At 39.2% G+C, this 24,311-nt stretch overlaps 1 protein-coding gene across 1 annotated transcript in view; it reads right to left on the reverse strand.

The window, feature by feature from the left end:
• Positions 1–3,739: 3,739 nt before the first annotated feature.
• The window catches only part of GTF2I (general transcription factor IIi), a 79,839-nt gene continuing 59,267 nt past the window's right edge, over positions 3,740–24,311 (reverse strand). The window contains exons 27-46 of the mRNA XM_066202129.1: positions 23,129–23,312; positions 21,804–21,853; positions 21,161–21,244; positions 20,289–20,472; positions 19,912–19,979; positions 16,913–16,984; positions 16,225–16,414; positions 15,594–15,652; positions 14,862–14,945; positions 14,282–14,377; positions 12,658–12,723; positions 11,640–11,823; positions 10,720–10,772; positions 10,067–10,177; positions 9,196–9,279; positions 8,175–8,358; positions 7,210–7,238; positions 6,453–6,518; positions 5,715–5,789; positions 3,740–4,250 (exon numbers count right to left, since the gene is read on the reverse strand). Coding sequence (XP_066058226.1) covers positions 5,731–5,789; positions 6,453–6,518; positions 7,210–7,238; positions 8,175–8,358; positions 9,196–9,279; positions 10,067–10,177; positions 10,720–10,772; positions 11,640–11,823; positions 12,658–12,723; positions 14,282–14,377; positions 14,862–14,945; positions 15,594–15,652; positions 16,225–16,414; positions 16,913–16,984; positions 19,912–19,979; positions 20,289–20,472; positions 21,161–21,244; positions 21,804–21,853; positions 23,129–23,312 — 1,907 coding nt within the window. The 3' untranslated portion in view covers positions 3,740–4,250; positions 5,715–5,730. The remainder of the gene's footprint in view (positions 4,251–5,714; positions 5,790–6,452; positions 6,519–7,209; positions 7,239–8,174; positions 8,359–9,195; positions 9,280–10,066; positions 10,178–10,719; positions 10,773–11,639; positions 11,824–12,657; positions 12,724–14,281; positions 14,378–14,861; positions 14,946–15,593; positions 15,653–16,224; positions 16,415–16,912; positions 16,985–19,911; positions 19,980–20,288; positions 20,473–21,160; positions 21,245–21,803; positions 21,854–23,128; positions 23,313–24,311) is intronic.

Genomic DNA, 24,311 nt, shown 5'->3' on the forward strand with positions numbered 1-24,311 from the left:
GACGATGGTAACACCTCTGTGATAACAGATTTAAGAAGAAAATCAAAACAAAGTGAGGCACGCACAGTTTTTCCTAGCCAGAGGAGGAGATGGCAACATGTGAGGGAAGCGACAAGGAGACACCAGGGTCAGTGGGGAAGGAAGGGAAGGAGATGTTTCAGGTGTCAGAGCCAAGATTCCTCTGCAGGCTGCGGTGAGACCATGGTGAAGCAGCCTATGGGGATTCATGGGGGATGCAGAGATCCACCCACAGCCCCTGGGGATCCACGGGGGATGCAGAGATCCACCCACAGCCCCTGGGGATCCATGGGGGATGCAGAGATCCACCCACAGCCCATGGAGATCCACGGGGGATGCAGAGATCCACCCACAGCCCATAGGGGAGGTGCCCAGGCTGGGGCAGGTGGATGTCTGGAGGATGCTGTGACCCTGTGGAGAGAGGGGGCCCTGCTGGAGCAGCCTGTCCCTGCAGGACTGCAGCCCGTGGGAAGAGAAACCCACGTCGCAGCAGTTTTGGGAGGACTGTGTGCCTGTGGGGGGAATTCACGTTGCAGCAGTTTTGGGAGGACTGCTGCTCATGAGATTGGAACCACGTTGGAGAAGTTCTCAGAGAACTCTCTCTCCCATGGGAGCGACCCCACGGTCTCACAGGGGAAGGACTCCTCTCCCTGGGCAGTGGAAGAAAATCTCGGTGATGAAATGACCAAAACCCCCACGTGCTGTCTCCCTGTGCTGTCAGTGGGAAGGACGGAGGGGTTGGGGGGGAAAAAGGTGTTTTTAAGGACTTATTTTACTTCCCATTATCCTCCTCTGATTTTGATAGTAACAAACTCACTTTGTATCTCTAAGTCAAGCCTGTTTTGCCCTTGGAGTGTTTTCTCCCAGTCCTTATCTCAACTCATGAAGCCTTCATTAAATTTTTCTCTCTCTTCTGCCCAGCTGTGGCAGGGGAAGGCGAGTGACTTTTGTGGGTGCCACGCATTGGGCCAGTGTCAAACCACAACGGAAGTTTATTGAGTTCATGAACTGATTCATGTTTTGGGAAACGAGGCTGGGATCTGAACACAGGATGCCATTTTGAGAGAGATGGAGAAGATCCACATCCTCCAGACCAAGCTGGTAGCAGTGCTCTCAGCGAGGCCCCACTGCTTTGGAGTGGGAACAGCACACACAGGACTTCAGAGGATGGATTTCAGTCAAGGTTGTTGAAGATGGAGTGCTGAAGGTTAAGAGTTTCTTAGGCAAATGGAGTATCCTCTTTTTGGCACTGCTCCACCTAAAACTAGTACCAAACCCTCTCAGGATAGATGAGCAGATAGAAGGAATAACACCCTAATCTTTGTTCAAATTTGCATTTTTGATTTTTGGTAGTTTAAATTTCAGCTTAATTCATTACAGAGCCAAGGGAGGCATTTCTTATGTCACTGATAGCAGACAGCTGTTACACAATTACAGAAATGACAGCCTGGCCTCTTCCTTGGCTGTGGGTCTCTGACAGGACAGACATGAAAAGAAACAAAGAAGAGATTCAAATTTTATATGTGGGGAACTTCAACTCCCAAGAGAAAAACACTGGCCAGCAACTGCATCACAGACATTCTGGAGCTCAGCTGGTAGTTATGCTGTGAGAAAAGTCAAGGTGCCATATCCGAGGAATGCCCAGTTCCACCATGGACACTCTGAGTCCTGCACTGCTGGGATCCAAAATTCCCATTTAAGAGAAAGGAACCAGTCCACTGCACAGGAGAGGCTTTTAAAGTTCAGTAAAACATGGGAAATAAATACCTGTCTACTTCTTTGTCACCCACAAACCTTCCCTGTTGGGACACAAACTAGTCAGAGCTCTTAAAAGTTGTTGGAATTTCATGTATTCATTTATTTATTAGTACAACCAAGGCTTTTTAGGGCATATCTCATGTACTACTAGTTTGAAAATGAGTGAGATTTTCATACATGGACAACATCTTAAAAGTCTGCTAACTGTTAGAACTATAAGTAATTTCTTAATATAGAATTGATATTTGGGAGATATAAATATTGGTATAATAATTTAACAATTTCTCTCAACTACATTTAAGTCAAAATGTCTGAGACCAAAAAGAGCCTTCAGCATTGAGTGCCAACTCATTGCCAAATCAGCATTACTGCCCACTCAGCAGCAGGCCATTCACCATGCACACCATGTAAAGACTCCAGTCCTTTCAGCAAAACCATTGCAACCACTTGTACTTCATTTTTCTTTCAGCTCTGCATGCAACATTTCAGTAGAGCCACTTTGCTGTTACACACTTGACAAGGCAATACCCCCGAATTACTTGTTTTCCCAGTTTCTTTGGTGTGACAGTGCCCTCATTTTGAGTGAGCACTGGTGACTCCACCAGCAATAGACAGCTGGCAGGCAGATGTGCTAGAAATACCTCTTAAAGAGGGCTGTGAGTAAAGAAGGGGAAGTCAAGCCAGCTGAAACCTGGGGCAAGCTGCATTATCTCATTTCCCCATTCTAAACATATCCAGAAGCAAGTGTGAAACCTGGCCCCGAACCACTGCTGGAGGTTCATAGTCTCAGCACATCTGTTCAAGTGAGCAGCAGGGAAAGTGTTGGTGGTTATAATGTGGACAGTGCCCACGTGGCTGGGTTAACAGGCAATGAGCAGGAGGACTCATTCCACGGGGCTGGGAACGGCTGTCTGCTGAGGCAGGAAGGCAGCATGGCACCAGCCACCACCAGCTCCTCTCTGGAGAGAACGAAGGCAGGACCAGGATGAGCTTTTTCCAAATGCCTCAGCATGGAGCTAACCCTGCCCCTGCTGACATCACCAGCACAAGGAATTGAAGTGAGAGCACCCAGATCTGCGTGTTGTGAAACACAAGCAGATGTCCTATAGGTCTCCCTGATCTCCAGAATGACAGAAATGTGCTGCTCTGAACTCAGCTGCTGAATTTCACGTTGCTCCCAGGGAACAGCCACTGCACTCAATTGAATTTAAGGCTTCAACATTTTCCTTGAAGATACAACCATCTCACCCACCCAGAGCTGGATTTTGGTCTCAAAGGCATGACTAGACCTTACTTCTTTGCTGGCAGGAAATAACCATGCTGCAGCATGTTCAGCCCGCCCACAGAATTAGTGCTAGGACTTGATTTGTTGTAAAAGACGTACCTGTATAGGCATGGACAGTCATGAAAAACATCAGAAATGTCTTTATTTCTTCATCAGGGAGTATGATTTACCATTTGTGCATAATCATCTCAAACTCATGCCAGTAAATGAGAAACCTTTACAAATAATCTGCATTTTTAGAGATTATCATATAGTCAGAACTATACATCTCTTATGGTTTGTGAAATTTGGAATAAAAAGATGTACGATTCGTACATAACCAGGACTACAGGGGACTTAATTTACTTGTTGTATTCACAGAATATTCTGAGTTTTTGACATGATGGGACTTAGAGCAGGCTGTAGTATGTTTGCATAACCAGTTCTAGATGAACAGAGGAACATCCCCCAGAGCCTTCAGCTGAAAAGCTCTCACACAAGTCCATGCAACTATTGCCTGTGGTAGGACTGCAAGACCAAACCCATCGTATATAAACTGTGTGATACTCTGATATAACACATAATTCCTTCTTTGAATTAACAGAACAAATTATGATGGGGTTTAATTTCAGTTGGTTCCTAATCCACACATTGGAATACCGACCTTTTCAGTGTCATTAATGCATACTAACCATCAAGTGAATCAGTTTATCTTTTATTTAGGAAAAACGTATGAATTGTCATAGATATAACAGGAAAAATTAGCTCAAATATACAGATACTATTGTCCAATGCACCATCAAAGTAATAGCTGAAAATTAATGTGGAGGGTTTTTCCTCCAAAGTAAACAAATGGAAATCTTTGCAGGAATTTTTCATTACAAAAGTTAGGATGCATTCAGGTACAGTGAAATTCACCTTTATTGGAAAATCTAGCAGCTTCACTAAATTCCCTGTTGATTTTAATCCCTGTCATCTCCCCAGCACTGCTGCATCGGGTATAGTCCTTAAAATATATTCCAAAGTAAACTCAGACATTACAAATCTACAGTCATTCATTGCTTTAGGTCAATTCACAGAACTGCTGAAAAAGTAGACATTTCTATATAATAGTATAAAAGGGTTGGTATAGAAGATATTCTCTTATACACTTATATTACACAGGTCTAGATAGGCCGAGCAGACTCTTCTCAGAACGGGAAGCTTCTGACTGGGTAAGAGAAATTTAAAAAAAGTAAGTTAGTTTCATTGAAGCCTTGTGTCTTATTACAACTATGAGCAGTTTGTATTCTATTTTCCTGTTCTTTAGGCCAAGATTCAGCAAGCATGCAGAAGCTGAATATTGCTCTCAGTAAATATCAGATTAAATGTGTCCTCGAGTGGTCTCTGTCAGAATTTAGAACAAATATATTTGTTTTAGTATAAATTCAGTGGATGGCCTAAAGCATCCAAAACTCTGAACCACTGCAGCATCAAATTGTGCAGCCATTGCTCAGACAACATTTCTGTGACCTTTAATTGACAAGTGAGATGTTTTTTTATATCTCACTGGCTGCAGTGCGTCCCATGGCAAATCAAAGCTTTTCTTTTAGTGTATTTTATCCTGCCCCATTCAGTTTTATGACAAATACCTCCGGCACAGACTTCACTGATTTAGTAAGACCACTGTTGCTGTGCCTGTAGTGCTCAGGGCACAGACAGTTGGGATGCTGGCTTGTCAGTTCCTGCAACTTTCTATCATTTCATTGTCCCAATGCCACCTTCTGTGTCCTGGGCTGTGTTCATGGATGGATGGAAGGCCAAGGCTGTTCCTCGGCTCCAAAAACTTAGATGGTGCCAGGAATGAAACCCAGAGGCTCCAGGCCCCCCTAGCCAATGCTTCATTTAACTTTATACCAATCAAATCAAATTGCTGAAATATCAAACACTGCATAATGAGGAAGACATTTGGGTCTCAGTATTACCAAAAAACCGAAATGGGAAGAAGTACTAGCATTTTCTTTGAATGAAGCACAGAGACTCCAAACCACGTGGGTCAGCATTTCAGATTTGGTGATGATAGCATTGCTGAAATTGCTCTCCACCACCACAAAATCGTAATTTTTAGGAACAAGTGACATTAAAAATAGAGTAAGAGAAAGATTTGGGCGTTGTAAATTAAACTAGGCTTTTCATTAAAGTTTAATTTAGGTAGGGAAAGAAAACTTTTAGAGGAGGTTGTTTTGTCATCACAGTTAACAGCTCTACTGAGTGTCCCAAACTCAGACAATACTGCAATCATAGTGAAGAGCTTTCCTGCTCAATTACAATTTGGAAATGTATGTGCATTACCAAGAATAATAATGCTTTTTCACATAATCATACCAGAGCTTTTCATAAACACTAATTCCCTCAGCTTTCAGTTGCTCTGCTTCTGAGGTATGTGATTACCATCATACATTTTAGGCCACATTTTTTTAGGACTTCCTCACAAATTTGAACACAGTGTGCTTTATATTGTATTTGGATAAGAAAGTGCAAAACATCTGACATATTATATGTGGGAACTAAGACACATAAAATAATTCACAACCAAAAGTACTGGCACCTTCATCTCTCCTTTCCCCAGCCAAAAATATAAAAATATTATTCCACCTGACAGTTGTTGACTTCAAGAAACACTAAATTCTTTTACCCCGTATTCATGAGGTCTATGATGGCAGGTCTGGATCTTGCTTTATTTGAGAATTCTCTTCTGTTTCTGTGTTATCTGGTAAAAAAAAAAAGTAGTAATGAATGAAAAAAGTGAAACTTCTCCACCAGTTCCTCTATAATTGCAGAAGTTTTCCCTGCACTACACCAAACTTAGGATACACATTTTTAAAAGGTATATGAACATTTAGAAGCTGTATTGGATCAAAGTGAAGTTGCCCAACCACATTTACTTGAGTTAATTCACAGCCCAAAGCTAAGTCCACTGAGACTAGGACAGGTGATGTGTGTGCAGCCCCAGGTGCAGCCTAGCAGGGCTTACAGAGCTTGGCAGCAGGCAGAAATTCCATCCAGACCCCACTGCCAGCTATGCAGGCAACCTTCACTTGGCTGTGCATGCAGACATGCACACATTTGAGTTGGGCAGACATTAATAAGGGGATACTGAATTGCCTTTACACATTGCCCCCACTAATCTTTCTTCCCACTCACTCATCATGGGTAAAAATCAAATCAAGGAACACACCAATGACACAGCTTGAAGAAAGCAGAGGCACTTTCCACGAATGTTTAACAGCTATTAAAGTCTTGCACACCCATCTCAAAATGAAACAGCTCGTCATGAGCACCTTATCCCCAGGACATGACTGCTAATTACATCTGCCAGTAAAACTCCCTACCCCACCCCTCCTGCAAGGACACGAGTCACACTCTGTGTCACCTGGTAGTACTGTGGCTGCTGCTGGTGCTGCTGGTGCTGCTTCTGCTTCAACTTCTTCTAGCAGCTCTAAGAATAGACATGATCATTGTTTTACTTCACAATGAAAATGGTTCACATGCAACATAAGGACAACCTTTGAACCTGCAAATCCTGAAACTTGTCACATGATCAGGTTACTAACACTGTGATTGAGATGCAGGGCAATTTTTATGTTACAGGAAAAACATTTCCTGTCTTGACTGTGAGCACCAAAAATTTCCTCTTCAGTTTCCACATGTTCTTCAGATGAAGAATTAAACATCATACTTATAAGCAGTTGGCTCAGAGCCTTTCAGTTGTTCACCTTGGTGTCCATCAGTATAAGCTCATTTTGATCCTAATTAGTGGACATAGATAATGCCCAAACCTCGTGGTCCATGACCAATCTGCTCCCCCACTCCCAACACAGGCTGACAACTTATGCTGAACTGACAACAGTTCAATGGATTCTCTCATTTCTAACTGAATTCCCTGCAAATACTATTACACATTTACTTGCCTGGAAGTACTTATGCTGTTTAAATGTAAATTTATCCCCCTGCCCTCAAGTTAACTGTACATACATGTTTAGTCAGGATATGCGAATGAGAAATACACAGTCAAGAGTTATACAGAGATCTTAACAACCTGGGGCCTCTGCCACTAAGACACAAGGCAGAAAATGAATCTTGGTAGGTTACTAAAACACATTTGTCATCAGTGTCTCATAAATACTTACGATCGTTAATCACAAGTCCTGGAAATGGTCTGAAAAAAAAAAAAAATTACTGATTCTAAAATGCACTTCATGGTGTTTCCTCCCAATGTAACCTCCCCATTATCTTCTATAACAGAGGTCATGCCAAAAATTAAAAGAAAGTTAAGTAAAACAGAAGGAATAGCAGCTCTTGGGCACTTAATTACTTCAAAACTAGCATTTTGAAAAGTAACATATATGGGAAGAGCTAAACTCTTCCCTCGGTCACTGCTACTTAGCAAGGGGCCACCTCTTCTTCAGGGTTCAATCCAAAAACACATCAAGGTCCTTTTGGCTAGAATATGTCATGATTAAGGGTTGGGAATTCAGACCCCTTAGTAAAATCTATTTAAGAAATTTCTCTCTCTAAAGATAAACAAGCTTTTGAACTCTTGTGAAGTGATCTGTGATTTGAGAAGTTACAGAAACTGATCATTTTTTATTTCCAACTCCTCCTTAGAATGATTCCAAAGTTTGATCTGTTCTGCTTCATACATACAAATTAACATTGGTTATGTGTGTGTGTATCTATGTCTATGGAGATATACACATACAAATGAAATTCCCTTATACTGTAATTGGACAATATTCTATTTTTTAAATATTGAATAGAAACCAGTGAGCTCTGGACTTGAATCAAAACTTGGTATTATGACTGGGAGAGCAAGACCCAGGAAACTACAGGACTTTTGTAGGCATTATGGTTAGATTTTAACTCAAAAGACAGCTTGCTGTAATGTGCAGTATTAGTAATATGTCCTTTGTCATACTGAATTGGACATGTCCTCCTTCACTCATGCTAGCAACACCTGGCCTTCATTTGACCTGATATATTGCTATCCAAAAAGAGCCAACACCTATTTAAAGATGTACTACAACTTTTATCCTCTCACATTTGTTCCAGCTATGGGGCTGTATTCACAATCTAATTAATGGCAACTACATACCTAACGATGGTAAACTTGATAGACTCTGCTGATTCCAAAATCTTCCTCATTGAGCTCATTTCCAGATAACTGGGTGCTTTAAATGCCACACCTGGAGGCATTCCATCCACCAATACACTGCCAGGGTTGTTAGTGATTTTTCTGTATGGAACTTTCACAGGAAAATTCATCCCAATGGCTTCACCTAAGTGAGAGAGGTCTTGCTTATTGGTCTTGCTTATTTTCAAACCTACAGTATTTATGATTACACTGAAGAAAAAGTCCTCAGATGATTAAGAAACAAAATTCAAGCCATGCTTTCTATCAGATCTGAAACTATGAAAATTCACTGGACAATGAAATGATTACAGTGTTATAAATAAGGTTTTGGATTAAACTCATGAACATTACTGTGAAAGCATTAATCACAACTCCAACTCTGACAGTTCAACATATGAAGAACACAGATTCTGCTCCTAGAGAGTGGTATAAAACAGAACATAAAAGGAGGCAGCTACATAAAGGAAAACAAAGCATTTCCTGCAATGCTATGAAAAGCAATTCAATGCAGCACAAGTGAAGGAATTTCAGATAAGGAAACCCAAGATCATTAGTACTGTACAATGCAAAGTAAAAAAACCAAATGAAACTATACACAGCAAAAAGGTTAAATTTCATTTTTAAAATTACTCTAATCCCAATTATTAAGAGGTCAGGTTTAGGAAGCCCTGAGAAGAACCATGGACTGCCAGGAAAATAAATACTTCATCCATGTTGGTACAGAAAAACAGGAAAAGGGAAGGGGAACCACGAAGCAATCTAGACTCTAAGGACTTTGTTTAAAACACCAAACTGCCTACATCACTTAGAAAAAATTCTTTTTGGAGTCAAAGCACAACATTCATATACAATTCTCAAATTTGTTCATTTTAATGACCATATATATAATTCATTGTGAGGGAATATTCATTCAGTAACTTCAGTATGAACAACATTAATTGCACTCACACCTATATAAAAATGGGGAGTAAGAAGCATTTACCAAATTTCTGGCTAAAAAGATCATTTACTTGCTCTCTCAATTGTCTGGCATTTTCTACTCTTGACAGTCGCTCACTTTCATCACCTGGAAGAAATTGTTAGAACAGCATGAAAATTAGGCACAAATTTTCCCCCCTGAAGACTGTTTATCCCTACATGTTTACTCAAAGCAGGTATACCCAAGAGCTTCTAAACAGGCACTGTCTTTGTTCCTCATTTTAGTAGTAACATCAAACTGTAGAAATACAGAAAAATAGATGGTTGCTAAAAAATCACAGAATCCAAGAATGGTTTCGTTTGGAAGAGACCATAAAGATCCTCCAGTTCCAAACCCCTGCCATGGGCAGGGACACCTTCCACTAGATCAGGTTGCTCCAAGCCCGATTCAACCTGACCCTGAACACTTTTGATAAGGTAAATTAAACCAACACATTGTATTTTACTTTCTTATGGAACATGGAATGGCATGTAAAGGTAAAAGCAAAGTGATCATTCAGTAGATGGCCATAGCAGGCAACAAAAAAAGCAGTAATTGGTGTTCAGACAAAGCAGTTCAGCCTGCGTGGTCGTTCACTTCAGTTCAAGTACTGACATCTGGAAGCTGCCAAGAACTGCAAATCAATATTTCATAAAAATGTGGATACTTCTTAACAGGTGGTTGGACTAAGAATATTCTAGAGATGTCACTGATGAGATATATTAATGGGTGTTAGGTAATTAACATCTCAGCAAAACCAAAAGGTAACTTATGTTCTTTCTTGACTGTATTTCAGCAAACCAGCTTGACTGGGAAAAAACTTTATCAAAGTAAACAGATACCATGAACAACATAAGCATAAGTAGTATGATGTGAAACCAGCCAGTATACACACCTGGTATGGTTACCTGAACGATGTTTAGGTCTTCAACACCTTCAGCTTTGTTCACTACTGCGTTTTTTGAGGTCCCTGCTGTATTGGCTTTACTGAAGGAATTATTTTTTCCTAAGAGGATTAATTTAGAAAACATTTACAGAAAGCTCAAAATCTTCAGTCTCATCTATAAAGAAAATATTGCAAAACAACAAATATTGGCAAAGTTTTCAAAGAGGATCTAGTTTCAGTTTCAAAATGGGAGCATTTATTCCATGACCTACCTACCTGACACAATTTCCTACTGGCTATCTGCTCTCCTGTCTCTGGTGCGTGTGTCATTTAGATGACCTACATACTAGGAGCAAATAATTTATCTCTAGACCTGAAAAACTGTGAATCCTACATTACTGGCTACATTTTGATAGAATGCAGCAAAGAATACATTAGTGGCACAGTTATTTGCGAATAACTTTAAAAAATTAATACTCCCTTGTTAGAGCTATATTTAAGCTGTAACTGGTTTGTGCTTTTACCATCTCAAAAACAAACCAAGCAACTGCAATGTAGAATAAGTCTTTCAGGAATTTATTAACACCATGATGCTCTCATAATTAATATTTAAGCCTTGAAATAAACTGTTATCTAGAAGGTTAAGCAGTTGCAAAACTCACTTTGGGGGCTTGTAACAGAACTTTCTTTGATAGCTTCCTCAAGCTTCTTAGGCCTGCAAACAGATTGAACATTTTACATACAATAATAAAATTATAACATCAACATTAAAGAAAATCCCATTTTCTATAAATGGTAACTAAGTGATATCCTCTCAGCCAAACAGACAGTCAAGAATGCAATGACCGAGAGGCTCCATAACTTCACAGAATCTTAGACTGGTTTGGGTTGGAAGGAACCTAAAGCCCATACAGTTTCTTGCCTCTGCCATGGACAGGGACACCTTCTACTAGACCAGGTTGCTCAAAACCCCATCCAGCCTGGCCTTGAACATTTCCAGGCATGGGGCAGCCACAGCTTCTCTGGGCAACCTGGGTCAGGGCCTCCCCACCCTCCCAGTGAAAATTTCTTCCAAATATCTAATTTAACCCTGCTCTCTGTCAGTTTAAAGCCATTCTCCCTTGTTCTGTCACTACCTGTCCTTGTGACTTCTCTTGCCACTGTTTCTGTACTGGCACAGGCATATCTAAACCTGTTTTAGGCAAAAGAAAGAAAATTTTTACAGGCCTCATTAAAATAATCTCCAGTCCTCAGCTCTCAACACACAATCAGCAAGCTTTATGAGTAGCCCATAAGCGCTTCTTGCAGTAGGAGCTACACCAGTGATGTGATAATTGCGATGGATTAAGAAATGTGGACTTGCTCTTCCTCTCACAACAAAGTCTAAGAATCTTTCAGAACAAAGAGATTATTGTATCTTGCTCCACTTGCACAAGAGTTTTCCGACCATTTCCTCAAGTACTAAAAATATTCCAGTGTGTATTTTACAGAGTAATTTAGCAACTTGGCAACACAGTTTCATTTTTTGGTCTACATTTCAACTCTCATAGAATATATTATCAAAGACATATGGAAGTCTTACTTTTTAATAATAAATCTTATTTTGGATTTATTTCTCAGGATCTTCTCTAGTCTTGGAATCCCAAAAGTTGAAGGTTGGCGGAAGGGGACCCCCTCAGGTAATCCTTCCACGTAGAAATCATCAGGGGAGGAATCAAACAGTGCATACGGCACCTTCACTGGCTCACTGAGTCCCAGAGCTTCCCCTGAAATGCAACAGAGCAGATAAGGCACCAGGAAGGTAACTGATGTGCATAAGAAATAGAGTATCTCTGGTTTAAATGAAATAGAGTAGTTGGCACATACATTTTCTATTAGGTAGAATCAGCAGGCTTTGCCTTTTTTGGTGACAGCTATGAGGATGCAGGAAGAAAATTCACAGTTTCAAATGTAACTCATTCTGTTGCAGTAAATCTCACCATAATTTGCTGAAAATTAGTAATTTACAGCCAGCTCATGCCACTGGCTTGGTCTGCCTACAAGGCTATCCTATTTGTATGCCACTTTGTTCTGCCTCTTTCTCTTCTAGAGAACAGCACCAAGGGCAGGTGAGATTAGTGCTCTTGTTCAAAATCCTGCACTCAGAAGAGAAATGAGAAGTTACATTACATCCAAAAGTCACTACTTTCCAAACAGCCTGCACTAGAAGAAGTGCTGGAATATAATGGAGCACACTTCTCCAGACACCACACATAACCCATAACCTGTTCTGAGTCATGCAGAGTCATGCAAAGTCCCATTTATAAGCAGAGTGATGAAAGCTTAAAATGATGTGCCAGTATGTGGAATCACTCTGTCTGTGGATCATTAAAAAAACTGTAATCCAACTACAACTTCTCCATTTTTAAACCCAAGTAAAACAATTAGTGGAAATGTGACACTGGATTGCAAGTACATGAGAATGAACTCGGATGGGAAACTGTAAGGTACACAAGGACCACAGGAGCTCTGGAATAAACATATGAGCACCTTTCATACATCATGTATGAGAGGCATCATGTAAGAAAGGCATCTCAGTAAAAAAGAATCAGTAAACTTACCACATTTTTCATTAAAAAGATTATCAACTTTCTGCTTTAAGTCATTGATTTTGGCATTCCACGCCTCTGCCAGGAAGAAATTGGAAGAATTAGAACAACACTCACACAATGAATCAGTCTTTGAATAACACTTTAATAAATGTTTATTAAATTACCATGCTTGATAACCAATTTACTACGGCAGTAAAAATGTGAAAAATTACTTTCATTCTGCAAAACTATATCCACATCAATCCCCATTTTCCTGAAGCTTTGAAAGATACTGCCACTAGATAAAGCAAAGGTGATTAAAAGCTAAATTAATCAAAGAGTGGTCCAAATTTACTATCAGATAGCATAAAATATACCCATCTGAACCAGCACCCAAAACAGTGGCAGAAAGTTCCTCATATGTTCAGTGATGCAGCCCTGAAACACATGCCTCTCTCCTGAGAATCTCTAGCATAGTTTCTACTTTAGTGGTGAAATTAAATGTCATCTAGGTAAGAATTTTGTTTCTGACAGCCATCAGAGCAATTACTAAACCTGGTTTACTTGTGGCTGCACTATGTGGGCCATGGCTGGTCTACAAAACTTAAACCTCAACCTAAAGTTTAAAAAGGTTGCAGATTTAAAAAAAAAAAAAAAAAAAAAAAAAAAGTCTAGGCCTAACAGCAACAGGAAAGTTCAAGAAAACTGTATGCCACTCTGAATACGAATACCACCCGTGCCACAATTCATTCTCAATTGGCTTGGCAGGAGTAAATAATTCCTTTCTTATATATTTTATGACCATACAGCTAAAAAGAAAGCATAGGGGACAAAGAGGATAAAGCAAATAACAACAACTTCCTACACAAACATAAGCAAAGAAACTCAGAATGTAAGTATGCTGAAAAAAAGGTTTACTGAGACATAGAACTACTTACAGTTACTTTGAATGTAGTCACTCATCTCACTTGACAATGAAGAAGTTTTAGGATTGCAAATTGACCCTGCTTTCAACTAGAGATTTCTGTTCCAGACCAGTGCACTAACAGGCCTGGGCCTCCATGGCCAAAAAGCTCTGGCCTACATTCATGTAGTCACAACTACATGACTTTCAGTCCCGCCCAGCTTTTCCTCTACTTATTTTCCAGAACTGGAGAGGTCAATCATGGCAGTCATGCATAATCAGCTCTGACAGATCATGGCTTACAAATGTTAGTTCAAATCCTTCCTGGTCCCTACATGCCACCTAGGTATCTGCACAGTGATGTCAATATTTCAAATTTGTGGAGGGCTTATGAAATGTATGCACAGTATCACATCTCAGCTGGGTTTATGCACTTGGTGGTTCTTTACACCAGAAAAGTCCTTTAAGGGTCTGCAGCATTGTACAGTAATAGACCAGGAAAAATCTAAAACTGACTCTGCACCTGAATCACTAAGATCTAATGGATCAGCATACTCAACATATCATCCAGGATTTCTCTAAGGCAGATTACTCCACATAATGAAGAATTGAATTTACACAAAAGTGAGAACTTCAGTCATCACCTTCAACTGTACATCAGAACATGAACTCAAAATATCTGATATGCCATCTAGATGTTCCATACCAACATTAAAGGAATGCATGTGTGCTAATTCCCCTAACACTTACCAAAAGAAAACTCTCTTCCCTGTTGCTTTGCATTTGTAGTGGGGCCATTGGTTTGAGAATTAGTTTGAGCATCTGTTGTTTGTGCCTTTTTAGGACCTATGAAGAGACATTACACATATAACTCAGAGGGCAGAAGCAAGACATCACAAAAAAAGAACAATGCATCAAACTTGATTACTAGAGAAAGCCTCAATTCTGAATCAAGAGTAGAATAATTAAAAAAAAAAAAAAAGCCTTTGGGAAGTTCTAGAGTTATATGTAGGCATTTAATGCTACTGACCATGTCTGTCATTTCTCTGCCCTGGTCTACATCATTTCCCACATCTCTGCTTGGAATAATGGCCCCTGTCAAACTGCAACATTTTACCTAAGCATCATCTACACAGTGTCCAGTTTGTTTCAGAAATGAAAAATAAAGTTGTTTCTATTCTGAAGTGCATCTGGAGCCTTGAAGTGTAACAGAGTTTGCTACATGAGGTGTATGAAACTTAATGGCTGCTAAAGCTTAGAAGAATAGAAAATGTCAGAAGAATATAATAAAAGCTCATCAGAAGAATATTTAAGGGTATTTCTTCCATACTGTCATCAAGAGTAACTTCAATCTCTGGAATACTTGAATTTTCTGAAGAATTTCGTGACCTTCTGGTAGTCCTTGGACTAATTCCTGGAAGCCAAAAGAACACAAGGTGTAAGCACAAATCTTGCACGCCCAACAAAGGAACAGCTGTATTCTAAGAATTCTAACAGACTGAACTAAATAGAGTCTGCACAGCAAAACCTGAACAGTACAGTGACGTTCCCAATCTTAAAAGTAGGTTTAATGCTCTTGAAAAAGACACACCTAGATTTTTCCACTAACTCAGAACATAAGACTTTGTTTTTTCTAAGTGTGAAGGATAGTTTTGGTACTTTTTATTATCTAAAACCCCAAAAAATTACTAACATCTGAATTTTCTACAGACAAAATATTCTTTTATTCTTTTCTTATAAAACACCATTATTATTTACTGCAGTTCACAACTCTCAGTTAAAAATGACTGAAGCCATTAAAAGTGAAATAAAAGTTGTCAAAATTGAGTAAATTCCATTTTCTGTACTAGAATAGTCAAGTAAAAAAAGCAGATACATTTATGGTTTGAGTGTCTTTTTCAAATAATAGCAGATTTAGAGGCTACTACACTAGATCATCCTAAATAATGCCTTTTATTTACAACTCCTGTATTTTTCAACCACAAAGATCTCTCAGTCTGCTAGGGAAGCAGAAGGGAAGTATTTACAAATGGATGGCAGCAAATAATATTTAATCGTTTACCTTTTGTCTTTAGTTTACTAGCCAGTCTTAGAGGCAAATGGGGAATGATAAGCTCAGGCCTAGAAATTGAACAGAAGAAATCCAATCAATTGCAAGACAAGTCATACAGCAAAATGTTACCAATTTCTTGGAATTCAGTTGAGTTCCAATTCACATAACAACAGCTCTCTAGAATGAAATTCTGTTAGAAGCATGGATGACTCTCCATCTACTATAACCACAAAAAAAAAAATAGAAAACATAAAGCTATATATTCTATTCTGCAATTTTCTTCTGAGTTTACTTCAAGCAAAAAAAAAAAAAAAAAAAACCAAAAAAAAAAAAAAAAAAACCAAAAAAAAAAAAAAAAAACCAAAAAAAAACCAGAAAAATGAAAGAAAAAGAAGCAACAAAGCTTCCAGGTACAAGACCATTTCCCCCCTCAATTCTTCATGCACAAAATGCACAATTTATACATCTACAGAAATTGAATGAGGAATGTATGTCCTTGTATGAGATAAAACAAATGTGCAAAATATTCATTGTGTTTCATGGAAGCAGAGTTCAGGTAGCATTTAAAGCCTAAAGTTGCTGGGAATGAAGACAAATAACTTCAAAATCAGAGGTGAAAGTAACTGGATCACAAACTTACTTCTTAATAATAAAATTGATTTTGTCACTCCCACGGATGATTCTTTCAAGGCGTGGAATTCCAAACCACGTGGGACTCCGGAAGGGGACTCCTTCTGGCAAGCCTTCAACGACCAAGGAAGTAGGGTTTGATTCAAATACAGCATAGGGAACGTTCACTTTTGTAGCCACTGAAAGCCCCAGAGCTTCAGCTGAAAATAAAGATTAAATGATAGATTACAAACTTAAATGGGTTGAATTTTATCTCATGTAATTTTAAGAATCTTACAGAAGTTCTGCTACTCACAGCTAACAAGCCCCCTACAAAAAACCAGAAATATTTAAATACATTTAAACAGATTCCCTATTATTTTCTGTGGAGTAACTGCAAATGGGAACTTGGCCCATCTTGTTACAGATGGTATCTAATACAGGCCTGCAGTGCCTAATGTTTTATTTTGAGAACTTCATGCAAATCTTTTGTGCAATCATCTCATCACACAACTAGAAATATTACAGCCTAGGATGCTGTTACAAAAACATTTACATCAGTTACAGGAAAGAGTAAGTAAAACATAGGTAAGAGGAGTCAAGATTTCCGTATTTGTCCTAATATACTTATCATGCTTAAGTAAATACAGTAACATTTAAACAGAGGAGTTTTAAAATGCAGCAGCATTACAGAACAGTTCATTTAGCATTTAACTTACCAAACTTCACACAAAATATATCTTCTACTTGGTTTCTTAGCTTTGTGATCTTGGCATTCCAATCATCTTTCACTGAAAAGCAGAAATAAGTATCAGAGGATCACCCAGCTCTAGATACAGAGGTACATTTGAACGTACTTCTTTCAACATACGAACAGGAAAACTAACAACACATTCACATCTGATTAGACAGGGACACACAGTGAGTAATGATTATTTATAGCAGCTTAAATGATACACGTAATTACCTCTACATAATTAAAAATTTGGTTAAATGTAGTTACAAATTTCAAACACCGACCCTGGCATAACAACTTGTTCTTCAGAGCCTTCAGATGCAGGAAGAAATTTTAGTGGTTCTTAGAAAACTGGAATTCGACAAATTAATCAGTGTATAATAACATTCTTTAGAGTAGAACACGATGATTTAAAGAATGTTTTGCTAAACATTTTGATTAGCATTTAAAAAGTCACCTTCAGTCCCATTCTCTATTGTAAATAAAAGACAATTATAGGAGTGCTAGCCAGTGCAGACAATTTGTAGCTTAGATAGAGAAGAAAGAAAAGGATGTCCAATAAAAAGCACTTTTGTTTCCTAACAAACAGCATTGTAGGGGTTTTGCATGGCCTGGTTTTTGGTAGCAGGGGGGTTACAGGGGTGGCTTCTATGAGAAGCTTCCAGAAGCTTCTTCCATGCCCTGGTGGCTTCAAAGATGGACAAGCCACAGGTCAAGGCTGGGCCAATTAGAAATGGTGATAATGCCTCTGTGATAAAAGATTTAAGAAGAAAGATGAACAAAAAAAGTGGTGGTGCAGTTGTAGTTGCTGCCAGAGAAAAGCAAGGTGAGAGAACACATCAGAGGAACAAGTGTGCAGACACCAAGGTCAGTGAAGAACAAGGGGGAGGAGCTGCTGCAGGTACCAAAGCCAGAATTCCCCTGCAGCCTGTGGTGCAGCCCACGGAGAGGCAGCTGTGCCCCCGCAGCCACAGAGGGCATGAGGTGCAGAGATCCACCTGCAGCCCGTGGAGGAGCCCATGCCAGAGCAGGTGGATGCTTGGAGGAGGCTGTGAGCCTGTGGGAGACCCATGGAGAGGAGGGCCCTGCTCCCAAGCTGGAGCAGCCTGTCCTTGAAGGACTGCAGCCTGTGGAAAAGTGACCCATGCTGCAGCAGTTTGAGGGGGGCTGTTGCCTGTGGGACGGACTTGTGTTGCAGCAGTCTGGGGGAGGACTGGTGCTCGTGAGATGGATCCATGTCAGAGATGTTTGCAGAGAACTGTCTCCCGTGGGAGGGACCCCATGGTGCAGCAGGGCAATGACTTCTCTCCCTGAGAAGCAGAAGCTCTGGGGTGATGGACTGACCATGGCCCCCATTCCTCTGCACAGCTGGGGTATGCGGCAGAGCTGCCAGGAGGGAGGGATGGGGGGAAGGTGTTTTTAAGGGTTAATTTTACTCCTCATTATCCTGCTCTGATTTTGTTAGCAATAAATTCACCTTACATCTCTAAGTTGAGCCTGTTTTGCCTATGGCGGTATTTGATGAGGGATCTCTCCCAGTCTTTATCTCAAGCCATGAACCCTTCATTATATTTTCTCTCCTCTGTTCAGCAACAGAGGGGAGTGAGTGAGCAGTGGGTGCCTGGCATCTGGCCAATGTCAAACCCTTGGCATCACACGTCATTACTTTTCATTACAACTGACAAATAACAGTTCATTGCTACTGAGCCAAATCCATCCCAAGCTGTCAAAGGCATGCAGGAAGGAAGGTATACAGAATTCCTTTTGTTTCCAAATCATACTTTTTGGTTCATATATTACCTATTTTGCTTATTTCTAGTCTCTTATACTTCCATGGCAAGATGCATTATTTTTTTTTTTTCAGTCTGGCATATTTATTTGATAGATTTCACAGGTATTTAACACCTGCATGTGTGTTTATAATTATTCACATGTTTTAGTCCTAGTGGCAAAGGAATCAGACTGACTAATTTATTTTAAAAAACTGTTATTCACAAACTGTCTGTTGATGGCACAGGATTACTATTTTCCAAAATAATAATATTTTGCTTGAAAAATATCTAATATTCTTTAGCAACATTAAGTTTGTGTCTGCAGTAAGAAGATCCTTGGCCTTTGTCTGGGAAAGTGGTTTTCACTGGGCTCTAAATCCAGGAGAACCTTTGCAGTGTTAATCTTTCTGACATTAGACCCTGGACCCCAGCAAGCATGGTGGGCACTGGTAATTCCAGAATCATCTATAAATTAGTGAAAAATACAGTGAAATATCTAGTACAAAAAGTAAGTATTCTGTACATTCCAACAGTCTAAGGTTTAAGAATCATCACCACTCGCCTTTTCTTTCAGAAAGAGGATTTTATTAGCTGGATTTTTTACTGCTGTCACTGGCACATGATGTTACTATTTCGAAGAAAACCCAAACTTGGTGCTACCTCTTCTTGCTCCACAAGAAAAAGAGCCTTTTCTATTTAACTACCCTCTTACTGAATATGAGCTTTTTCCTAAAATTAAAAAAAAAAAAAAGAAAAAAAAGCCAGACTACATTGTGATGATGTAAGGTTACTGCTGCTTGCCTGATTATTAAATCATATTAAATCATATCCCTTCTTTTTATTTTTTTCCTCCAGCAAGCTGCGTGTGTGTAAAAACATAGGAAGCCCTGAATCTTGGCTTGTGTTCTTAGTACAAGCAGATTCAGACTCCTAAAAAACCCAGTGAGATCTGGATTGCACATTCCTGTGGTAAGAAAGCACCAAGCCACTTTAATTCAGGGCATTCAGAAATAAACCCCAAACTGAATCTTCTCCCTGTTAAAGGCATGTCATATGTTCAGGAAGTCCCTACAATTCCTTACCAACAGAGACCTGAAAAAACCCAGAGTCAGCTGTGAAATCCCAGGGGACTCCAGAAAACTGAAAAATGCTGCATTGATCTAGGTGCATTTCCCCATCCAACACTTCCATTCCCAATTGGAGACCGTACCTGTTTTACCTTGAGCGCTTGGCCTGGGCTGAACAACTTCGGTTGAAGTGTGAGTTAGCAGCTCTGGCCTGCAACCAGGACACAAATAATCTGCTTACTCCTGACATAAATTAAATAATACTAACTATTATGACATGAATTGAAGAGTTTGAATTTTTCTGTTATGTTTTTCACACTTGTCAACATGCTAACAGATATGCAAAACATATTCTGAAATATTTGTCTGGATTGCAAATGCCCACTTTATGATGCAGAACATTTGATTCGCCTCTTTGGTAACTAGAGACCAAATGCTTCACAACTTAATGAACCAAGTGCTTGATTACACACAGGGTGTTTGTTTGGATTCTTTAAAAACCCTCCAGGTTTAGACTTACCTTTTGATCACAAATTTTATTCTGTTGGCCACTTGAATTATTTGTTCAAGGCAAGGGATTCCATACCAGGAAGGACTCCTAAAGGGGACGTTGTCTGGCAGCCCTTCAACACAGAGGTCCGTTGGATGAGCTTCAAATTTCTTGTATGGAACAGCTTTGGGCTCATTGCACCCCAAAGCCTTGGCTGTTGGAACAAAATACATCCAGTAACTGGAGAGGTTGGCCAATCAACCTTCATTAAAAGCTAGCTGATACCAGTTCCTCAGGCTGTTGCAATTGTGGTCTTAAAATGTGGAACAATGTGGACATTTAAATCCAACAGAACCCAAGTCTGCACATAAAAATGTAAAAAAATTGCCATATTGTCTGATGTTGCTATTGGGCAGTCACAATACCAGACTGGACTGCTCACTGAGGCATAATATATTTGTTTTATTCAAAGCTGTTAATTTGTTATAGAGTATCATGAAAAATTTTATTCTAGCTCTTATGAAGTTGACTATTTTTTCATATTGGACAGAACACAAAACTTCACCCAGAAATGTTTTAATACTAATTATGATGATATTGCAGTGGATATAAGTGAACAGCTGTTTTATTCACCACCAAAGGAAAAAATCCAAAGAGGAAGGAATCAAGAGCAATCAGAAGAGCTGTATACGTAAGACTTATAATTCTTTTTAAACAATGAATTTACTTTGTATAAGCAGTAAATGAAAACATTCTTTTTCACTTAACTCCCAGAATTTTAAATACTTGAAAAAAAATCTGAACAAAGGTCTCATTCACATAGATGTTCAAAGGAAGGAATGAAAGCAACCATCAAGAAATACAAAGCCATAAAAAAAAGAAAATAATAATACTACACTTACCAAACTTCTTACAGAAAATTTGATCTACTGTTTTTCTCAGTTTGGTGACTCTGACATACCACTCTTCTTTCACTGTATTTGAGGCTGACACAGAAAAAAACAACATTCCCTGATTATTTTGGTTATATTTTCAGTTGTTCAGTTTATATGATGCATAATCATCTTGCATTTTCAGGTTACACATAAATGCTGTGTGTAAGAAGTATGGATTCAATGTGGAACTAGAAAAAATGATCATTAAAATAATGACAGAATACTAAAACTGACAAAACTCCACTGGACCAGTGACATCACTCTTTCTACAAAACACACAGTGTATTGTCCTGAAGAACTGCAATACTTTCATCATCCACCTCCAATATGAAGATTCCACTTGCCTCTTTCTCTGTATCTCAGGACAAACACCTAGCTAGCTCATTGTTTATACTTCTGCCAAGCTGAATCAAATCCATTGACTGTAACAATAGCTTGGATAACCAATGGAAAACTCTAAAGAAAAGCCAAAGAAGCTAAAGAAAATTTTAAATCAGAGCAATTGCTTGTAATTTATATTATTTTATGTATTATTAGTAAGAACAAATTGTAGACTGACAAATAGGAATATCATACTGTGCTTGTACAACTCACACATTTGAAAACCTACCTGCTGAAGTTGTCTTGTTCACTGGAGCATCTGATTTCAGAAGTTCAGGCCTGAAAGATTTAGGATACATGTTTCAACAGTGGCGGCCACTTTGAGAAACTAACCTCCGGCTACAGCCTCAAGTTACTACTCACTGAAGGATCAAAACCAAAAAACCTCACAGGGGACATCATGATCCCCAGCACTAAATTCTAACTAACACCAAAGTATTAATCAGAAACAAAGATCCAAATTGAAAATTTTATCTATAAATAAATAAACTTCAAAGCAGACACTTCTGTTTCCAAAACTATATCTAATTTTATCCACAGTTGAACAAACAAAAAACTAAACATTTTGATGTTTCTCACAGAGCCAAACTAGCTTTTTAGTTGCTCTGGTTACACATTTCAAAATCAATGATCACCATAAATTAATTTCTGCTAACAACTAAGACATATTTGACAAAAGCAGGTGCCAGCATTGCATAAATAATTAAATCTATTTATGGTATCTGTTTTTAAGTGAGACAAAAGGTAGATCTACACTTCTTCCTCTCTTCCAGTTATCTGCAAGCATTAGGATGATAGAAACTGACCATGTTCCTCTCAAATGTAAGCAACTAGTACCCATGGTAAAGGCAGCATGCACAGAGGCAGGGGCTGCCACTACCAGCAATTCTGAGCCCGACCATTGCAATCAGCTGATTCCTGTCCATTTCAAAACCTCTTGAATTAGGCCCTACACCACAGAACACAGGAAAACATCAGCTGTTAGTCACTGAAGTTTCCTGTAAACTTCAATCAGTCTCCATCTGAGGTCTCCTTCATGTACACTACCTGATCTACCTCCAGACACACCAGGGACACACATCCAACCAAACCACAGGAACCAGTAGCTATGTGTCGGCCTCAAGCTTGCCCTGGGAAATGCTTTATACAAATACAGCCATAGACACCTTGATACAACACTCCAGCAAATTTTTAAAAAAGTGTAAGCTGAAATTAGGCAAGGATCCTCAAACAGGATCATACGTCCCAAAGTCAATGGCTTTCAACATATATTGCAGCTGCAAAAATCTGAACAGTACAAAGAGATCTGCCCCTGACAAGAAGTCTGTAATATTGAAGAGATCTGTCCAGAGATCTCTCCACCACCAGTGTAAGTGTTCCACTGGTCTGATAAACAGAACCTATCAGTGAACATCAACTAAAAACTACTCCTTCATACAGTAAATTTAATATGCCAGTAGAAACCAGTTTGGAATTCCTTGAAGAAAAATGAAGCAAAGTGGAACCAACAGAAAACAATGAGTTATGCAGAGACACAAATGCAAAATCCCTTACTTTTTAATGACAAAGCGGATCCGCTCCTTTGCCAGAAGTATCCTCTCCAGTCGGGGAATGCCGTAGGTGGTTGGACGCCTGAAGGGAATCCCTTCTGGCAGCCCTTCCACACACAAGTCTTCCGTATGTGACTGGAAGTGTGTGTATGGGATAGACACTGGACCTTGTGCTTTAACAGCTTCAGCTTCAAGGAAAAAGGAGAGTAAAATCATTAGACTAGCTTGCGGCTCTACTCAATTACCTGTTTGATATCACTCTGATAAACATTATAATTCGCATACAGGCAATAACCCCTCAGCACATTTAAATGTGCAAGCGTTCATGTTTGTGAGGAACTTTGTTTAACAGCAAAATCCCTTTGATTCACAGTAAACAAGCTGCAGCCCTGCACACACATGCACATCATCCTGTTTTCCCTTTATGTAAACGTTTTAGAACAGTGACTGTACCTGTTAGAGTGAAGATTCACAGCATTTTGGTTTTGCTTAAAAGAACATTTTGAAAGATTAAGTTATCTAGAGTTAAAGATAAACCAGACATGTTTCAGTTCACTAGCTCTGTTATTATTTGTTACTTCTATTGGCTTACAAGTCATTAATGCCTGGGAGTATGGACATACATCCCTTTTTTTTTTGGTGAATTCCATAAGTTTCCATGTATTTTAGAAATCCAAAGAACCACTAGCGAAATAAAAAATACACTTCTAACACTGCTGAAAAAAGCATGGCCCTACTAATAAAATCTTTGAACCAAATGAAAAGCAAGTACCTGACTCAGCCACAGCTGGAAAATAACTTCAATTTATTTCTTTAAGTTATGAGGATCACATTATTATCAAAAAACCTATCAGGCTGGCAAATACTGGAGAATGACACAAGAGTTTGCAAATACCAAAAGGGCTGATTTCTTTATATGTACAAGGTATATTAATTTTGTAGGCCATGCAACAAGGACTCTCCATTACCATGTGACTGGTCCACATAGTTTGATACATTCTGCTGTTTAGATATGAAAAATTAGCTGCAAAAAATTATTTGAGGTAAAGAAAAACCAACTTAAGACCAAATTAGAGTACAGTGATGCTCTAGAAGCATTTCTGAAAGTAAAACTATTCAGGGCACCTTTTCAAGCAACTTAATGTAATATCCCAAGTGGCCCATGGTTGAGATATTGTCTATGCAAA

The sequence above is a fragment of the Chamaea fasciata genome, unplaced genomic scaffold (genome assembly GCF_029207755.1).
Source record: "Chamaea fasciata isolate MVZ Bird 193981 ecotype frontalis unplaced genomic scaffold, bChaFas1.0.hap1 SCAF_21, whole genome shotgun sequence".
NCBI classification, from domain to species: Eukaryota; Metazoa; Chordata; class Aves; order Passeriformes; family Sylviidae; genus Chamaea; species Chamaea fasciata.